This window comes from Nematolebias whitei, chromosome 3 (genome assembly GCF_014905685.2).
Source record: "Nematolebias whitei isolate Nwh7 chromosome 3, NemWhi1, whole genome shotgun sequence".
Lineage (NCBI taxonomy): Eukaryota > Metazoa > Chordata > Actinopteri > Cyprinodontiformes > Rivulidae > Nematolebias > Nematolebias whitei.
Window position 1 is genome coordinate 54,775,807 of NC_056500.1, and position 17,718 is coordinate 54,793,524.

The 17,718-nt window shown below is 43.7% G+C and overlaps 1 protein-coding gene across 1 annotated transcript in view; it reads right to left on the reverse strand.

The window, feature by feature from the left end:
* Positions 1–4,134: 4,134 nt before the first annotated feature.
* reps2 (RALBP1 associated Eps domain containing 2) overlaps positions 4,135–17,718 on the reverse strand; it is a 44,748-nt gene continuing 31,164 nt past the window's right edge. Inside the window, exons 16-18 of the mRNA XM_037674375.1 lie at positions 4,773–4,880; positions 4,261–4,703; positions 4,135–4,189 (exon numbers count right to left, since the gene is read on the reverse strand). Of these exons, the coding sequence (XP_037530303.1) occupies positions 4,135–4,189; positions 4,261–4,703; positions 4,773–4,880 (606 nt within the window). The remainder of the gene's footprint in view (positions 4,190–4,260; positions 4,704–4,772; positions 4,881–17,718) is intronic.

Genomic DNA, 17,718 nt, shown 5'->3' on the forward strand with positions numbered 1-17,718 from the left:
AAACTGGTTGATCCACTCTGAGAAGGTGCTATTTAAGAGACTGAGCTGAATACAGCACCTCAGACTGAGGAAGTCTTTCGGATGAGAGACGAAACGTATCTACATTTTTTTGCTTTGTTTTGTTTTTTGTTTTTTTGAATGTCCAGAGGACCAGATTTAACTTTTTTGGATGACAAACAACTTTTCCCTCTCTCACTCACACCTAGGGACAATTTAGAGTTACCAATCAGCCTAACATGCATGTTTTTGGTCTGTGGGAGGAAAATGGAGTACCCGGGGAAAACACACGCATGCACAGAGAGAACATGCAAACTCCACCCAGAAAGGCCCCCGGACTGGGATTAGAACCGGCCACCTTCTCGCTGAGAGGCAGCATCTCTACCAGTTGTGCCACCGTGCTGCCCGCTGGTAAACTCGAATGGCTAATTTTAACTGGGTTGCTGTGTCTGTTAAGGTGGGAGCTAAAATGTCTTGATGGCATAAACAGGCTTCTGATGTTAACTGTACCAAAGAAACCTCAAAATGCATAAGCCGAGAGCACAACTGACTTGCAGATAAATTATCCTCATCTTTGCTGCAGCACTAGACAAAATCTAAACTGCAATGTGGAAAAATTGAAAAATGTACTGTAGCAGTTACAATAATTTCCATGAGGCAGAATGTGTGGTCACATCAGCGGTTTCTCTCCAGCAACCTCAAGTCTGGAGTTTCTGGGGACCCATCGTTTCTGCCACTTTTTGATGAATTGCTTTTTGTAACATTTAAAATAAGACTAAAACATTTGTCATGACAGCAAAAATATAATTTATTAAAAAATAAAATAAAAAAATAATTTCTTATGTTTTTACCATACACCATCTGTACTGTTGTCCCTTTAAAAATCTGTAGCATATAAATGTGAAAAAAAAATTTTTTTTCTTCTTTTGGCTTCTCCCTTCTTCAGGGGTCACCACAGTGAACTAAGTTGCATGGACTTGGCAATTATTTTTACGCCGGATGTCCTTCCTGACGCAACCACAGACCACCGAGCTACTACAGCCCTCTGTGTGGAGAAGAGCTGCTATCTAGGGCACCCGGAGGAGCAGATGGCGGGGGATAAGGGCCTTGCTCAAGGACCCAGAGTGGGGCAAATTTTCCTTCATTCATTCATTCAACCTTTATTTAGACAGGTAAATCCCATTGAGCCTCTCTAAATAAAGGTTCAATGAGAAGGTTCAAATGAGGGGGGAGCAATGGCGGCTGGTCAATAGAGGATGCAAGGGTGCTGCCACACCACTCACACTACTCACCACATTACCTTGAACAAACATTAAAAAATTTAATAAAATTCAAATATTTTTTCCTAAATATATGCATGTATATATAGTAACGTTGATGTGGTCACTCAAGCACCAGATGTTTTGCTCTTACCAACGATTTATTCAGGAACAATAATTACAGGTCAAATAACTCTGAGTCACTGTTCGGCCATAACTCACATCAGAGCTCCTCAGCATCACAACAGGTACATCCCGCTCCTCACAAGGACAGGTCACCCAACAAACCCCACCCCAACTCATTTCCCAACAACCCCTGCAGCACAACAGAATATGTCATATACAAAAACCAGTAACAGTGCAATAGGAATAGTGAACATGTAACAATACAATAATTCCTCAAGGATCATTACACTGTCCCCCAACAAAAAATTCCTTGTCCTCAAGGGACCAAAACAGTCTCTAAGGCGGGGAGGCAGTTGGCGTTGCCTCTTTGGCCTCTTGGGGCTTTGAGAGACAACAGGAGCTGTAGAGACTAGAGGTGAAGATAGCTCCTGCTGTGAGTCCAACTGTGCATGGGGACTTTGCACATGTCCTTCCAGGAAAGGGGGGAAAGAATGTACCCTATAGGGGGCCATTCTACCTCGGTGCAGGACCACCTTCCTGCCTTTAGGGGGCAACTGCACCCTGTAGACCACCACCCCTACTTGTTCCAGAACACTGCAGGGCCTCACCCAGCTGCTGTCCAGTTTGGGACATTGCCCTTTTCTTCTCTTTGGGCTAAAGACCCGCACCAGCTCTCCAGCAAGGAAGTGCCTCCCCTTAGTGGTGACATCATAATTTCTCTTTTGATACAATCCCACCTTTGCCAGCTGGTCCTGGGCATAGGAATGTGCTGACTCCAACTGGTCCTACAGTTTCCTCGTGTAGTATGACATATCCTGAGATATATTCATACATTAAACGGGTTCTTCATTTTTCTGGACTGTGTAACATGCGTGCGTTGAATGTAATAAAAATGTGGACGTGAGACGTTAATTATCTTTGACTCACCAAGCGAGTGGGTCATTTATTAACAGAATCAAGTTTAACACATCACACATTTACATTAATTTGGCAGAATATGAAAATAACAACATAATCAATCAGCTTTACAACCAGGAAAACCATACGGCCATGATTTTCCGTTGCTACACCACAGACATTTCTGAAAACATCTGGATTAATTTTCTAGCAGAAAGGAGAGTTTAAAGATGGAAAGATGGAGTTTATCTGAGAGAGATTCGTGAGGGAATTTGTCTGTTTTAACCAGAACGTGCACGCTCCTTTGGAAATCAGCTTGTCCAACAGTACACTTTTGGTGAAGGTCGACTTTTACCTTTTCTGAAGATAGATCAGTTCCGGCGTGGAGTCTCACTTCCAACCACTGTTCAGCGTCTCAGTGAGAACAGCTAAATACCTCGAGAGTCGTGCGAGGTTGTCCAAACAGAAGTTATAATTCCCAAAATCGTCTCTGGTTCAGCTTGATTCTAATTCAGCAGCATCCATGAATGCCTGCGTTTGCATTCAGGAACTCCCAAACTCTCTGCATTCTGGATTCCAAAAACTCTGAACTCTAAAAACTCTCTGCTTGAACTGCTGCTCCATCTTCAAGACTGAGCTTACAGCAGCTTCAAGACTGAGCTGAACTTTCTGAACTCTTCTTCTTCTGATCTCTACTTCTGAACTGTTGAACTGGGAAATGCCACATTTAAATGGGCTCTACTTCCGGTTCATTTGAGAGCTTTTTGATTGGTGGATGGACCAAAGCAGAGGTGTGGTTTGTGATGTAAGGTGTTATTAAAAGTCAAGGGAAAGATTCAAATTGTTTAAGAACAGACAGAAAGATATCATGGCAAAACCAGACTTCGTGGAGCCACCTCTCCTGTATCTCACTGTAAAAGTTAAACATGACATTTCTTTTCAGTAAACTTTCTAGTTGACCGAAGCTTGAACTTTAACACACTTACAACTTTGCTCATTGAAGACAGAAAATCAAGAAATGCATATTAACCTGATTTCTTCTTTGAATGAGGATTAAGGATCATTATTTACTGTTTCACAGTTAATAAAAATGAGTAGTTCACTTCAACATGTAAACATTGTTTGAACTAACACAATTTGATTATCAAAACATTTGTAAAATAGTAATGATCATAGAGAATTGTCTTTTTCCACTTGATTAATTCAAGAGAGAAAGTCTCAGGATCGATCAACCTGTATTTCTGGATGCAAATCAATGAAATGACAGTTTCAGCCCCATATGGTCAGTTTTGACATCAGGCCTAGTTCACTACACTCGCATAGTCTGGACCTTGTTGCGCCTCTGGTGAATCATGGGGCCTCCCGAAAGCCAGCTCAGCAGGGGTCCTCAGCTCCCTTCCAAACATGAGCAGGGCAGGTGTTCACTGGGTTGAGTCCTGGACTGCTGACCTGTAGGCCATGAGAATGAGGGGGAGATGGATGTCCCAGTAACGCTGGTGTTCCGAGGTGAGGATAGCTAGCTGCTGGGCCAGTGTCTTGTTAAACCTCTCTACCAGGCCATCACTCTGTGGGTGAAGTGGGGTGGTGTGGGTGTTCTGAATCCCCAGGCATTCACACATGGCAGCAAACACCCTGGAATCAAAGTTTTGACCCTGATTGCTGTGAAGGGTTTCCGCTGTCCTGAACCGGCTGAACATCCCCTCCACTAATGTGTCAGCCACAGTCTCGGCCTCTTGATCTGGGATGGCATATGCCTCTGGCCACTTGGTAAAATAGTCCATGGCAGCAAGGACATAGTGGTTTCCCTTATCTGTGCGGGGAAACAGGCCCATGATGTCTACAGCCACTTGTTCCATCAGTGCTCCTGCTGGTTGCTGTTGGAGCTGGGCACGAGACTGGTCCAGTGGCCCCTTGTGCGAGGAACAGGAGTCAGGCTCCCAGCACAGTTGACCTCAGTGATCTTGGCACCACAACCTACTACCTCTCCTCCCCTGTGGCACATTGCAACACTCCTTCGCTCAGCCTCAGAGCATCAAACTTGGCCCACAGCCCCTTGGTGGTGATAGAAAGCCCAGTGACCTCATCCCAGTTGGGTTGCTGCTCACCCTTGAGCCATTGTAGGACTGGCAGCAGGTCGGGGTCGTGCTCCTGCTTTGCCCTCCACTCCATCACATCAACCACCTGGAACACCCTGCACAAGAACTGCACTGTGCCGTCTGTTGCTGTGCTGTCTGTTGCTGTGAGCTCTCTCTCCTCTTGCTTTTCACAATGACGACAGCCTGTTGCAGCACATGGATGGCGAGACAGAGCATCTGAATTGGAATGGCATGCTCCTGCTCTGTGCTCCACAGTGAAATTAAAGCTCTGGAATTCTTCCAGCCAGTGATCCACCTGCCCTTCGGGCTCCCTGAAGGATATCAACCACTGGAGGACAGCATGGTCAGTTCTGATAATGAATGGTGCACCACACAGGTTGTACTTAAAATGTCTTACCGCCACCACCACAGCCAGAAGCTTTCGCCACGTAACGGAGTATCGTCGCTCACTCTTATTCAGGACCCAGCTGTAGTATGTTACCACTCTTTTGCCATTGGGCCCAACCTGCGACAACACAGCTCCTAGTCCCACATTACTGGCATCTGTGTCTAAGACAAATGGCAGGTTAGGGTCTGGTGGGGCAAGGACTGGAAACTCCGTCAGAGATCAGCGGAGGGTGTTGAATGCCTGCTGACAGTCTTGAGTCCAGGTGATGTCACAGTTCTTCTGCAGAAGGCGGAAGAGTAGTGCAGCTATTGAGGAAAAGTCCTTCATAAATCTTCTGTAGTAGGAGGCTAGCCCAAGGAAGCTTTTAAGCTGAACTTAGTCTGTTGAAGTGGGCCAGTCCTTAATTGTATAGACCTTTTCCTCTAAAGTGCTGATGCCCTCACAGCCCAGCTTGTGGCCCAGAAACTCCACCTCCCTCCTCATAAAGTGGCACTTGTCTGGGTGTAGCTTAAGGCCTGCAGCAGTCACTTTCCCTAGCACCAGTCTCAGGGAGTCCAGAACAGCATTAAAGGAGCTCCCGTGCACCAGGAGGTCATCAAGGTAGACTAGACACTACTGTCATGGGACATCAGCTAGCACTCTGTCCATTTGCGCTCAAAGGTGGTGGGCGCATTGCACAGGTCAAAGTTCAGTACTCTGAACTGCCACAGTCTCTTGTTGGTGCAGAAGGCTGTCTTTGGTCTAGACTCTGGGGACAATGGCACCTGCCAGTATCCACTTCGCAGGTCCAGGGTGGAAAAGCAGGAAGAACCTGCTACCAAGTTTAGAGATTAATCAATTCTGGGAAGGGGGTAAGAATGCCTTTTTGTGACTTTATTAAGTAATCTGTAGTCTACGCAGAAGCGCATCCTTGGACTGTTTTTCTTGGGTACCATCACTACAGCGGAGGCCCACGGCCTATCAGATGGCTCTATGATGCCTGTCTCAATCATCTCACTCATTTCTCTGTCAGCAGCCTCCTGGAGAGCTAAGGGAAGGTGGCGGGGATGCACTTTAATAGGACGAGCATCCCCAGTGTTAATGATGTGCTCCATCAAGTGCGTCAGACCTACTTTGCTCACTTTAAGGGCAAAAGTGTCCTTAAACTCCAACAACACCTTCCATAGGCTTTCATGCTCCTGATGAGTCAGTCTCTCACAGTTTTTGGACCAAAATTATTTCACTGCAGACAACCTCTCTTCCTCTTCAGCTTGCTGTTCAGCTGGAGGCAACACTGAAGTCTCCGAGGTGTAAGCAGCTACTGCATCAGGGGCTGGACACGACGAGGGGGAGACAAGCTGTATTCTCTTCCCTTCAGGTAGTATTAGGGAGCCATTTCCCAGGTCGAGCATGCCACCCATGGCTTGTACAAAGTCCAACCCAAGGATGCATGTGTCCTGCACGTCCGCCACCCAGGCAGCATAAGGCACAACGAGATCTCCCACCTTAAACTGGAACACTCCCCTCCCTCTTATGGGGGCCAGGTCACTAGGCACTGTCTTTAGTTGCACATTAGTTGCCTGCACAGCAGTTCCAATAGGGATGATGTCAGGTTGGACCCTGTGTCCAGCAGTGTTGTACAAGGCACCCCGGCGACCATCAGTGGAATGACAAAAGTTGCCCACTTGAGTCCAGTCAACATTAATGACTGCACCTGGTGGAGATGATGACAGGCTGGGGGTGTTGGCCTCACAGGCCCGTGCACTCCCACCTACACGGGCCCTTGAGCATTTCCCAACATGGCTGTGAACCTGGGACACTGTCTGATGAAGTGGCCTGCTTGCCCACATCCCCAGCAGCTCTGTGGTCAATGGCTTGGGCCAGCCCATGGAGCAGATGACTGAAGAGCAGCAATCTTCATCATAATGAGTGGTCCCCCTGTCCTCCCCATCTGCTCGACAGGTGCAGACATTGCCCTCACCATCGGTGCGTCCTCAGCTCTACTGATGAATCCTGTCAGCATCTCCCTCTCCATCGCCAACTCTAGAGCTGCACCAAATGTGTCTGGACGTGCAAGCTGAGTCTGTATTTGGAGCTCTTTGGGACTGAGGGCCTGCAGGAACTGATCCCAAGCGACTTCTGCCTGTACAGTAGGTGGCATGTTGTCATAAGCCCTCCTACAGAGGCACTTGATGTCATAGGCCAGAATACAATGTGGCTCCACAGGCTGTCTGCATCTGTTGTGAAACTGATCGCAGCAGCACAGGCTGGTTATACTGTCCAAACCATCTATGTAGTGTTCCAACTAGAGCAGCATAATCTCTCCTCTCCTCCTTGCTCAGCAGCAGTAAACAGGCAGCTGCATCCTCACACAGGCACAAAGCTAATTGCAGTGCTTTATTCTTCTCATCCCAGCCAGTTGCAACAGCTAACAGTTCAAACTGAGCAATAAACACTTCCCATGTTGTCTTTCCATTGAACTTGGGTGTTTTTATGTTTGCAGCTACTTCCCGCCCCTGGGCGCCGCCCTCTTTGTTTATATCATGTGACAGTGCATCATGCGAGTTTGACTCTATTCCGCTGAAACGCGGTCGTGGCAGGAAAAGTTCTCAGTTCTAGCCAAACCTGGTGAAAATCCTGCCTCAGCAGCCATTTTCAGCGCTGTTTCTCTCACTCTGTGAGCGGTCGAATGCAGCCAGGCTTCCATCTCCAGCTCCTCCCTCTTAATTTTGTCAGACAACATCAGTCTCCAACCGTGATTAGTGCCGCCGGCAACTTCAGAGGCAGCTCGTAGTTTCACTTCTGACACCAATGTAAGTTGACGCGGTCACTCAAGCACCAGACGTTTTGCTCTTACCAACGATTTATTCAGGAACAATAATTACAGGTCAAATAACTCTGAGTTACTGTTCAGCTCTAACTCACGTCAGAGCTCCTCAGCATCACAACAGCAGGATGCACTGCTCCTCACAAGGATGGGCCACCCAACAAACCCCACTCCAACTCATTTCCCAAGAACCCCTGTGGCACAACAGAATATGTCATATACAAGAACCAACAGGAATAGTAAACATGTAACAATACAGTAACTCCTAAAGGATCATTACAATATATATATATATATATATATATATATATATATATATATATATATACATTTTTAGCTGTGGAAGATAAATATTTTGATAGTTATTGATGAGTATGTTTGTTTCATTAGACGTTATCTCTGATTGATGATGTATTTCCACCCTGGGGCGCTAAAATCTTTGCCCATAGACTCTCGTTAAAAGTTGTACATGCACAATTAGCTCCTCTTCAATACAAGACATAGGACCATTCTGAGGTGCACCTCTCCTGCACCCAGAGTATGGGTGCACAGTACGGATCATGCTTCTGGTCCCGGAACAGATTGTGCATTGACACTCACAACCAGGCTATGGGTAAGAGAGGCTAACTGCTTTGTATGAGAGAGGCTAGCTCATTAAGAGGGTGCACCTGGTGATGAGCTGCAGAGATCATGTAAGAGCTGTGCTGCGTAAGTAACATGGCAGGATACTGCTAAACAAAGACGATTCGACTCAGGTAAAACAAGCTAATGTATTAATTTCAATTCAGCTCAATTCAGTTTATTTATATAGCGCCAAATCGCAACAAAGTTGTCTCAGGGCACTTTACAGGAACATTCACATAAAAGCCAATTAGTAAAGTTCTCTATCTAAGGAATCCAGCAGACAAGTTGAATCTTGGCTTCGTTGCAGTCTCCCATCCTGAACAAGCACAGTGGCAACAGTGGAAAGAAAAACTCCCTTTTAAAGGGAATAAACCTCCAGCAGAACCAGGCTCAGGAAAGGCGGCCATCTGCTTTGACCGGCTGGTTTGAGAGGACAGGAAGGAGAGACAGACCAACACAGAATGGTAGGTCCAGATATAGGTCCAGGTGTATCTGAAAGACAAAAAAACACATGTTAAGAATAGAAAAATAATTACAAATACAAAACAGGTTGAGCAGAGTAAAGGTGCATTCACACCAGCCCTGTTTAGTCCCCTTTAATCAAACTCTAGCTCGTTTTCCTTGAAAGTCCGGCTCGTTTAGGGAGGTGTGAACGTGCCATCAAACTCTGTCATGGAACAAAAAGGCAAACTCTGGCCCGGGCTAAAACCTAGGTCTCGGTCCGGTAGAAGAGAACTGCAGCGCAGTTCGAGTATAGTGTGAATGTAAACAGACCGGACCCCGCTCCACAAGAAGGAAAAGGAGTACAGTGCAGGACAAACAAACACACATTTCTCTGACCTCATATGGAGCCGTCAGCTGCCTTGTGTGAAAAACAATATTCTCTATGGTCTTCTGTCTCATCTTCTGCTCATGCTGAGTCCATTTTTTGAAAAAAGACAAAATATAACTCCTAAAACTGCTAAAACTTGATGCCACTCCGTTTTTGTTTTATTTCCAGAAGAAGAAGAAGAAGAAGTGTCTTCAGAGGTTTTTGTGTCGTTTCTTTCAGTAGTTCTTGGTGCAGCGCCCCCACAGGCGAGCGGGGGAACAGGTTGGTTCAACAGGTTGACTCGACTGCACAGTGCAGTGTGAATGCAAACGCACCAGCTCAAATGTAACAAAAGGTCATGAATATTGGTCCCGAACCGAACCGAGTCTACCGGACTATCAGGTGTGAAAACAACCTCAGTAAAGACAGTAGCAGAGTGAAAATTGTGGTCAGTTTGTCCTCCAGCAGTCTAAGCCTCTAGCAGCATAACTAAGGGACAGCTCAGGAAACCCAAGCCGACCCTAACTATAGGATTTAGCAAAAAGGAAAGTCTTAAGTCCAGTCTTAAAATTGGATAATGTGTCAGCCTCACGGACAGAAACTGGAAGTTGGTTCCACAAGAGAGGAGCCTGATAATTGAAAGATCTGCCTCCCATTCTGTTTTTGTAAATTCTAGGAACTACAAGTAAACCTGCAGCCTGAGAGCGAAGTGCTCTTTTAGTAAAATATGGAACAATAAGATCTGTAATATAAGATGGAGCCAGGTTGTTGAGAGCTTTGTAGGTTAGAAGTAAGATTTTGAATTGTAATTAAAATCAAACATAAAAAATAAGAAAAAAAAAGTTACGTGGATGAGTGTTTTGACAACATCGTGATGGGTAAACCACAAAAAAACACCGCATCCACGGCCACACCAACTCCTAAACGCAGCGTTCAGAGAGCTCAACCAGCACGTCCACCTCTCCAGAGAAAAGCTTCACTGATGTCCTGGACTCTATAGACAAGAAGCTAACCAGCTTAGATGCCCGTCTGGCCCTGGTGGAGGTTCTCCACAAGGAGTTCCAAGCACTGAGAGAGTCTCTGGAGTTCAGCCAAGCTCAGGTGGCATTGCTTGCTGCTGACAACCAAACTCTGAGTGATAATGTCAAACAAATCACCGAGGGGATGACGCAGCTGTCCACAGAAAACAGAAAAATTAAGGAATCCATCCTGGACATTCAAACTCGGAGCATCTTGTCTTCTCTGGGATCCCAGAACGAGCAGAGGACGACGCTGAAGTTACGATTCGTGAGTTTATCCAACGTCAGCTGAAACTCCCAAGTGAGACGGTAAAAAACATCACATTTCATCATGTTCACCGCCTCGAAGGTAAGAAGCCCGATAACAAACGACCTTGGCCAATTATAGCTAAATTTGAGCACTTTAAACAAAAAGAGCAGGTCAGAAGTCGGGGCAGTGAGCTGCGTGGGGCGGACTTCAGTGTGAACGATTTCAATTCCATTCAATTCAGTTTATTTATATAGCGCCAAATCACAACAAAGTTGTCTCAGGGCACTTTACAGGAACATTCACATAAAAGACAGTTAGTAAAGTTCTCTATCTGAGGAATCCAGCAGACAAGTTGAATCTTGGCTTCTTTGCAGTCTCCCATCCTGAGCAAGCACAGTGGCAACAGTGGAAAGAAAAACTCCCTTTAACAGGAAGAAACCTCTAGCAGAACCAGGATCAGGACAAGCGGCCATCTGCTTTGACCGGCTGGTTTCCAAGCTTAAAGAGAAAAATCTGCATTCATAAACAATCAAGATCAAAGAGAGTTTGGATGTGTGTACTCAGCATTCTGGGACAATCAGGGAGAAAATCACAATAGCACTTGTGATTTTCAGACATACTGAGTGGAAGAAGACCAAAACGCCCATGTTTGATGTATAACCCACATGATCCAAAGTGCAGTCGGTGAATGTAAGAAACATTTGTTTGCCAAAAATTAGGAAAGTTTAGACCAATCAAATGATACAGTGCATATAAGACTGTTTAGTGCAACTCCTCAGACTAACAAAGTCTTTTGGACAAAAGACAAAAAGTTTCAACAAGTTTAAAAAAAAAAAAAAAAACATTTTTTCTCACTTGTCCTTGAACAAGACGGACGCTTTTTTCTCTCTCCTGCCTTCTGCTTTTCCTCATTGTCCTGTGTATCAGAGCCTCTCTTTACACATCTTCCAAATCGTAAATTATTATTATGGATCTGGTCAGCTGGTCTCTCAACGCAATTGATACAATTTTTTTTCAAGCAACACGGTGCTGGAGTGGAGAGATCTCATGCCCGAGCGGACGCACGCATCTGGATATGTCATGGATAAGATGTGTACATAATTGGATTTATGATAACGGATTTTCTGCCTTTTGGATGACAACAAATTAGGAAGATGTCGGCAGCAGTTTCGGCCATGATAAAGCTACTAACTTCATGTGAAGGATTATTTTGTGCTTTGAGCTCTCAGACTCGTGTGATTTACGAGATCCTCACCGGCATGATGGATTCGACCATGGAGAAAAGTTAACAAACCACGGAATGTCAACAAATCTGAAGTATGGATTCGCCATTGAGAATTCCAGCAGAACTGAAGGCAGACAGGAACCAGAGTCTGCCTGCCCAAATAAGTGCTGTTTATCTGAATCTGGCCTCCCCACTTGGCCTTGGAAGGCCAACTTATCTCAAATTGCTCCTGGTGGACATGTAAATAAAGAAGCTCTGCTCTGTTCCCCCTCGAGAACGTCTGTGAATGCTTATCAAAGTTGTACCGGCTGAGAGAAACTGTAACATCTTACCAGGACTATGGAAACTATTTGGAAGTGCTCATGGACAAATCTCACCATGTGATGAGATGCATGTAATGTGTCTATCTATGTTGCTTGCTGTGGTAGATTTTTTTGATACCTTAAACTAAACCTGGGCATTGTACGGCCCTCGGGCCGCATACAGCCCTTTGATTGGCTCTGACCGGCCCGTGCAACGTTAATTGGAAATTACAAAATAAACATATTTTCTTATTTTACCTGATGCATGGACTGAAGCTGCAATGCTTTTATTTTGAAGTTTTTTTTATTTACGTACATGATGACGCAAAGCGTATATTGAGACATGCGCGTGATTTGATCGTTGTCACTAGCAAGTCACAAGACGACTTCAGCCCTCAGAAATGTCTGCTTATGCTAAAAAAAGAAAGGTAGATGAAGAAAGCAGGGTTTTCAACAAAAATTGGACTGCTAAGTATTTATTTACTGAAGTCAGGGGTAAAGCCGTGTGTTTAGTTTGCGGGGAGCAGATCGCCGTGTTTAAGGACTACAATTTGAGTCGGCATTACGAGACGAAACACGGGGAGAAATACAAGAACGTGACTGACGCTGAAAGGGCGCGAACATCGGAAGCTTTGCTAGCTAAACTGCAAAAGCAGCAAGGCTTTTTTACCAAGCTTCACACATCCAGGGATGCAGCAACCAAGACCAGCTTTGTGTTAGCTCACAAAATCGCTAAAAACAGTGCCATTCTCGGAGGGGGAGTTTATCAAAGAGTGCTTGGTGGACTCCGCAGCTTTAATATGCCCTGAAAAAAAAGAAGCATTTGAGAAAGTCCCGCTCTCCAGGCGAACCGTGACGAGAAGGGTGGAGGACATATCGTGGAATCTGGAGCTTCAGCTGCAACGTGAAGTGGCAAGTTTTGACTTTTTCTCCTTGGCTTTGGACGAAAGCTGTGATGTCCGTGACACAGCCCAGTTACTCGTATTTGTCCGCGGGATCACTCCGGACTTCAAGATTACGGAGGAGCTGGCAGCAATGCGGTCAATGAAAGGGACGACTACAGGGAGCGATCTCTTCATGGAGGTGAATGCGTGCATGGACACACTGGGACTGAAATGGGACAGACTGGCAGGTGTCACAACGGACGGTTGTCCAAATCTTACAGGGAAAAATGTGGGACTTTTAAAACGTATGCAAGATAAAGTGTCTGAAATCGACTCAGATCAGGAATTGGTATTTTTGCATTGTATTATACACCAACATGTGTTGTGCAAGTCAGTGCTAAAAATTAACCATGTTATTAATGTTGTTACTAACATAGTAAACTTCATGAGGGCACGGGCATTGAATCACAGACAGTTTGTCGCACTTTTGGAGGATCATGAGTCTGAGCATAGTGACATCGGCTACCACACACCTGTCAGATGGCTCAGCCTGGGCAAAGTGCTAAAAAGAGTTTGGGACCTGAAAACAGAGATTCAAGAGTTTTGTGAGATGAAAGGCAAAGACATCCCAGAGCTCTCAGATGAGGACTGGATGGCAGATTTTGCATTTGCTGTTGATGTGACTGCACTGATGAATGACCTGAACACCAAGCTGCAAGGCAGGGGCCTTTTTGTTCATGAAATGCACACCCTGGTGAAGGCTTTCATGAAAAATATGCTGTTTCTTTCAAGCCAACTGGAGAGCAACAATCTCACTCACATGCATACCCTGAAAGAAGTCACACCATCAGCCGATCACCTCCGCAGGTACTCATCCATGTTAGGAGCTTTGCATTGTGAGTTTTCAAGGAGATTTGAAGATCTCAGAACAATCGAGGATGAAATGCACATGATTTCCTCTCCCTTCACCTGCAGTGTGGATAATGCACCCAGTGATGTTCAGCTGGAACTCATCGATCTGCAGTCAGATGCAGTACTGGCAGAGCTCTTTAAATCAGGATCTCTACTGGATTTATACTCTTCTCTCAAAGAGGAGAACTTTCCAAACATGAAGAGACATGCTCAGAAGATGTTGGTTCTCTTTGGCTCTACCTACATATGTGAACAAACATTTTCAATGATGAAGTTCACGAAATCCAGGTACAGATCATCTCTCTCTGACGATCATCTGTCAGCTGTGCTTCGCATCTCCACCTCAGACATTCAACCTGATTTTGATGCACTCGTTAAAGCCCAGCAGAGACTAGATTTCTCTCACTGAACAAGAAAAAACAACTTAAAAATGTAAGAAGTTTTAAATGATGTTTTTATGGTTGAGTTGTGCATGATTTTAATTGTATTGTGGTTATTTTTATTTGCACGTGTTGTGTGTTTTTATGATGTTGTTTTAGAGATTTATTGTCATTCCCATTGTTTGGGAAATTCGCTTGAATAAATTACATTTTTTGGAAGGCAACCTCATGTTTTCATTGCTTAATTATAACATGTACTCTTACCAGCTTGTCAAAACAATGCTATTTACTGCTTTTTATAAAGAAATAGAGTTAATATTATGCAGAATTGAGATCAGCCTTTTGGCCGGCCCTCCACAATATTTTCTGTTTCTCATGTGGCCCCATGGAAAAAATAATTGCCCACCCCTGCCTTAAACCGTGCCCTGTCAAGGATTTAAGCTGCAGCCCCTGCAGCCCCTGTACACTTCCGTCCATCTTTAGGACAGCTGTACGTAATGTCACTGTACTTAACTGTGCAATGACAATAAAACTTATTCTGATTCTGAATCCGTCCAGAGGACCTTTGTTAAATGTTTCTACCTGGACTGATGAGCATGCGTCAGGATGTTAGTGTATATACCATTATCACTGGAAGTTGGAAATATTGTGATTAACGTCTTTAAATATCATGAAACATAAACTATGCAATGCGTAAAAACTGTAAAGATTCTGTCAGGATTCTTAACTGCATTGGAACCCCTAACTAAACAGAAGAAGATGTATGAAAAATAAAATAAATGGAAATCAGCAAAACAGATGAGTGATATGAAGTAAAATAAAGTAAATGAATTAAGCATGAGGGGAAATTAAGTAAGAACAGTAAAATAAGGTTAAAAAGGAAAGTAAAAAGAAAATATTGAAATGAAATACAAGTAGAATAAAGCTAATACTGTAAAGGAGAAGAAAACATGATTGGTTAATAATAAATATATGAAGTGATGGAAAAGTTAACTTTTTTAAAAATGAACAAAAAAACTGAATCTTTTTCTCCAAAGACTCAAAGTTGGCTGAGGTATAAAGTGTCTCAGATGTTTGAGCTGGTACAACTCTGTTTAACTTACCAAGAGAAAAACATACATCCAGTGCTAAGCTATCTCTGAACTAATCTCATGGGGCTGCTCTTGATTAAGATCAGTATCAGAGCTACGGCAGTACAGTAAAACATTTTTCTATGGGAACCAAAGAAACCAGGAAAAAATTAAGCAAACAGAAAGAAAAGAGGGGACTTTGTCTATAAGACCGAAGACGGTATACATCAGCATGGGAAAGTGATGGAAAACTGAGAATACTGGATATAAACAGATGAGGTTTTGCCCAGCGTATAACCCGAGGGTGAAATCTGCCTCGCTTCGTACATTTCTTAAAGACTCAGAAATGTATGGAACAAATTACAATATTTTCTGACTGCCCTTCATGTACAGATGGAAAAGTTTCATCCACTTATCATGGGCATGTTTCAAAAGAAGAACTGGGTGCACAAATTTGAATTGTTCATATTATCTAATCCACACATGGTCAAAATCTAAATAATGGCTCAAAAAAATACATACATTCACCTAAATCCTAAAGAAAGGTCTTGAAGACTCATTGATGCATTTTAACTTTACTAGGACAAAGGCTTTTCATTAGTGATCATGATGATTGACAGCAGCTGGCAGTTTCTCTTTTGCCAGTTTAAAACCATTTGAACAATACTCAGAGCAAGTAGGGAGTCCAGTGAACTCAGAGAAGATCTAACAAGAGGGACCTAGAAGAGTTAGGATGTTCAGGAACAACCTCGGACCCGCCAAGCCTCATGCCTGCCAAAAACTGTAAAGTGCTGGAACATTACTGTCCCCGTTAGTGAAGCCAGTTTTACATCCCCATCACCTGTTGACCAAACATGAGGCCCCTGTTCCAAAAGAAACACTTAAGTTTGACAGACTAGCCATATGCCTCCTAAAGAAAAGTTTAGAGTTAAAGAAAAACATTGAATTATTTGACCACAGCGACAAGACAAATGTTTGGTGGAGTCAAGGTGAAGCTTTCAAACTTAAAAACGATGTACCAACTGTTAAGCATAGAGGTGGTACCATCATGCTGTGATATTGGTGCTTAGCACAAAGCAGCTGGAATAATTAAGAGGCAGAACTACCTCCAAATTCTTCAACTTCACATCAAATCAACAGCTAGATAATTGAGACTTGGATATAGTTAGATGTTCTTACAGGACAATAATCATAAACATATGAGGCTTTTATAGAGCTTCTGAACCTACATCACTGCGTTGGGGGCGCTAACATCTTGCTCGTCACTTTACCTGTCCACAGACAAAAACAAACTCCAGTGTTTGTCTATGGTGTCACCGCTGTATCCTCCTTCATAACTCTGTAAAGCTGCTCAAAACAACGTGGACTGTATCGTGACAAACTTCTCCCAGAGGACAAAAAGGGTAAATGGAAAAAACAGGTAAAATTGGAAATGTCGCCCGTTAGAAAAAACAAAAAGAGGACCAGAGACCCCAAGAAATATTTGCTTCCACTGACATTCCCAGCAGACCTGGTGTGTGTCAGAGTTTACACTGCAAAGCATTTCAAGAATTACAAGTCACTGGGAGCACTGGTCCAATCTGTGAAGGGCTGGGTGGATGGTTTGAACATTTTTAAAGCCCCAGATTGTGAATACGTTGTAGTTTGAACAAAGGTACGTTGTTCTTGGCTCCTTAATTTTACATAAATTATTAATGTACATTATTTTAGAATCAACCGTCTGTATATTGTGAATATTAAAAAGTCAGAACTCGTGACTTTTAAAGTATGTTTTTAACTGATTCTGTATCTGAAAAAGTCTTGTTTGTCAAGGTCAAATTTTTCCTGCAGTTGTTGGAAACTTTCCATATCCGTTCCAGAAGAAATCCCGCAGTATGATGTAATGCCTTTTCTAGTTAGTTGATTACATTTTGAGTCAAGTTGTGCTGGTACAAAGTCTCTATCGTGCTCAATCCGTCTTAACAATCGAGTTTTCCTCTCTAAAAGTGGGTTGTGGAACTCTAAACCAGATGTCGAGAGGGACTTTTGTTGAAACACACAGCTCATTTGAATATTTAGTCTTGAGGTGTTTATCCCCAGCAGGGCTTGCAGGGGGATGTCAATTTGACTTAGTTCTAGTTCTTTCCATTTTGCTTCATACCTCTCTTCACACCAGTAAACCACAACTTGCAGTTGAGCTGCTCTGTAATAATTTTCCAAACATGGGAGTGACATTCCTCCTCTATCTCTTGGTAACTGTAACGTTTTATAGCGTACCCTTGGTTTCTTATTCCGCCATAGAAACCTGGAGATGATCCAGTTCCACTCATTAAACTGCTTAGTAGGAATTTCTATTGATAAAGATTGAAAAAGGAACAACAGTTGAGGTAAAATGATCATTTTCATGGTTTCTATTCGTTGTACAAATCGAGCGTCAGGGGAGCCCATCTGTCCAGGTTATTTGTTACTTTACTAGTCATAGTACCATAGTTTGCTTTGTATATCTTGTTTAAGTTTTTAGTAATATTAACACCTAAATATTTCATGGTTTTTGTTTTCCAGTTAAATTTGAACTGATTACTTATATCCTCTTGGGGTGCGTAGTTAAAGCTCAGGGTCTGTGTTTTTCCAATGTTTCATTTATAGCCTGAGTAAAGTCCAAATTGGTGGAGGCAGGACATGAGGTTAGGTAG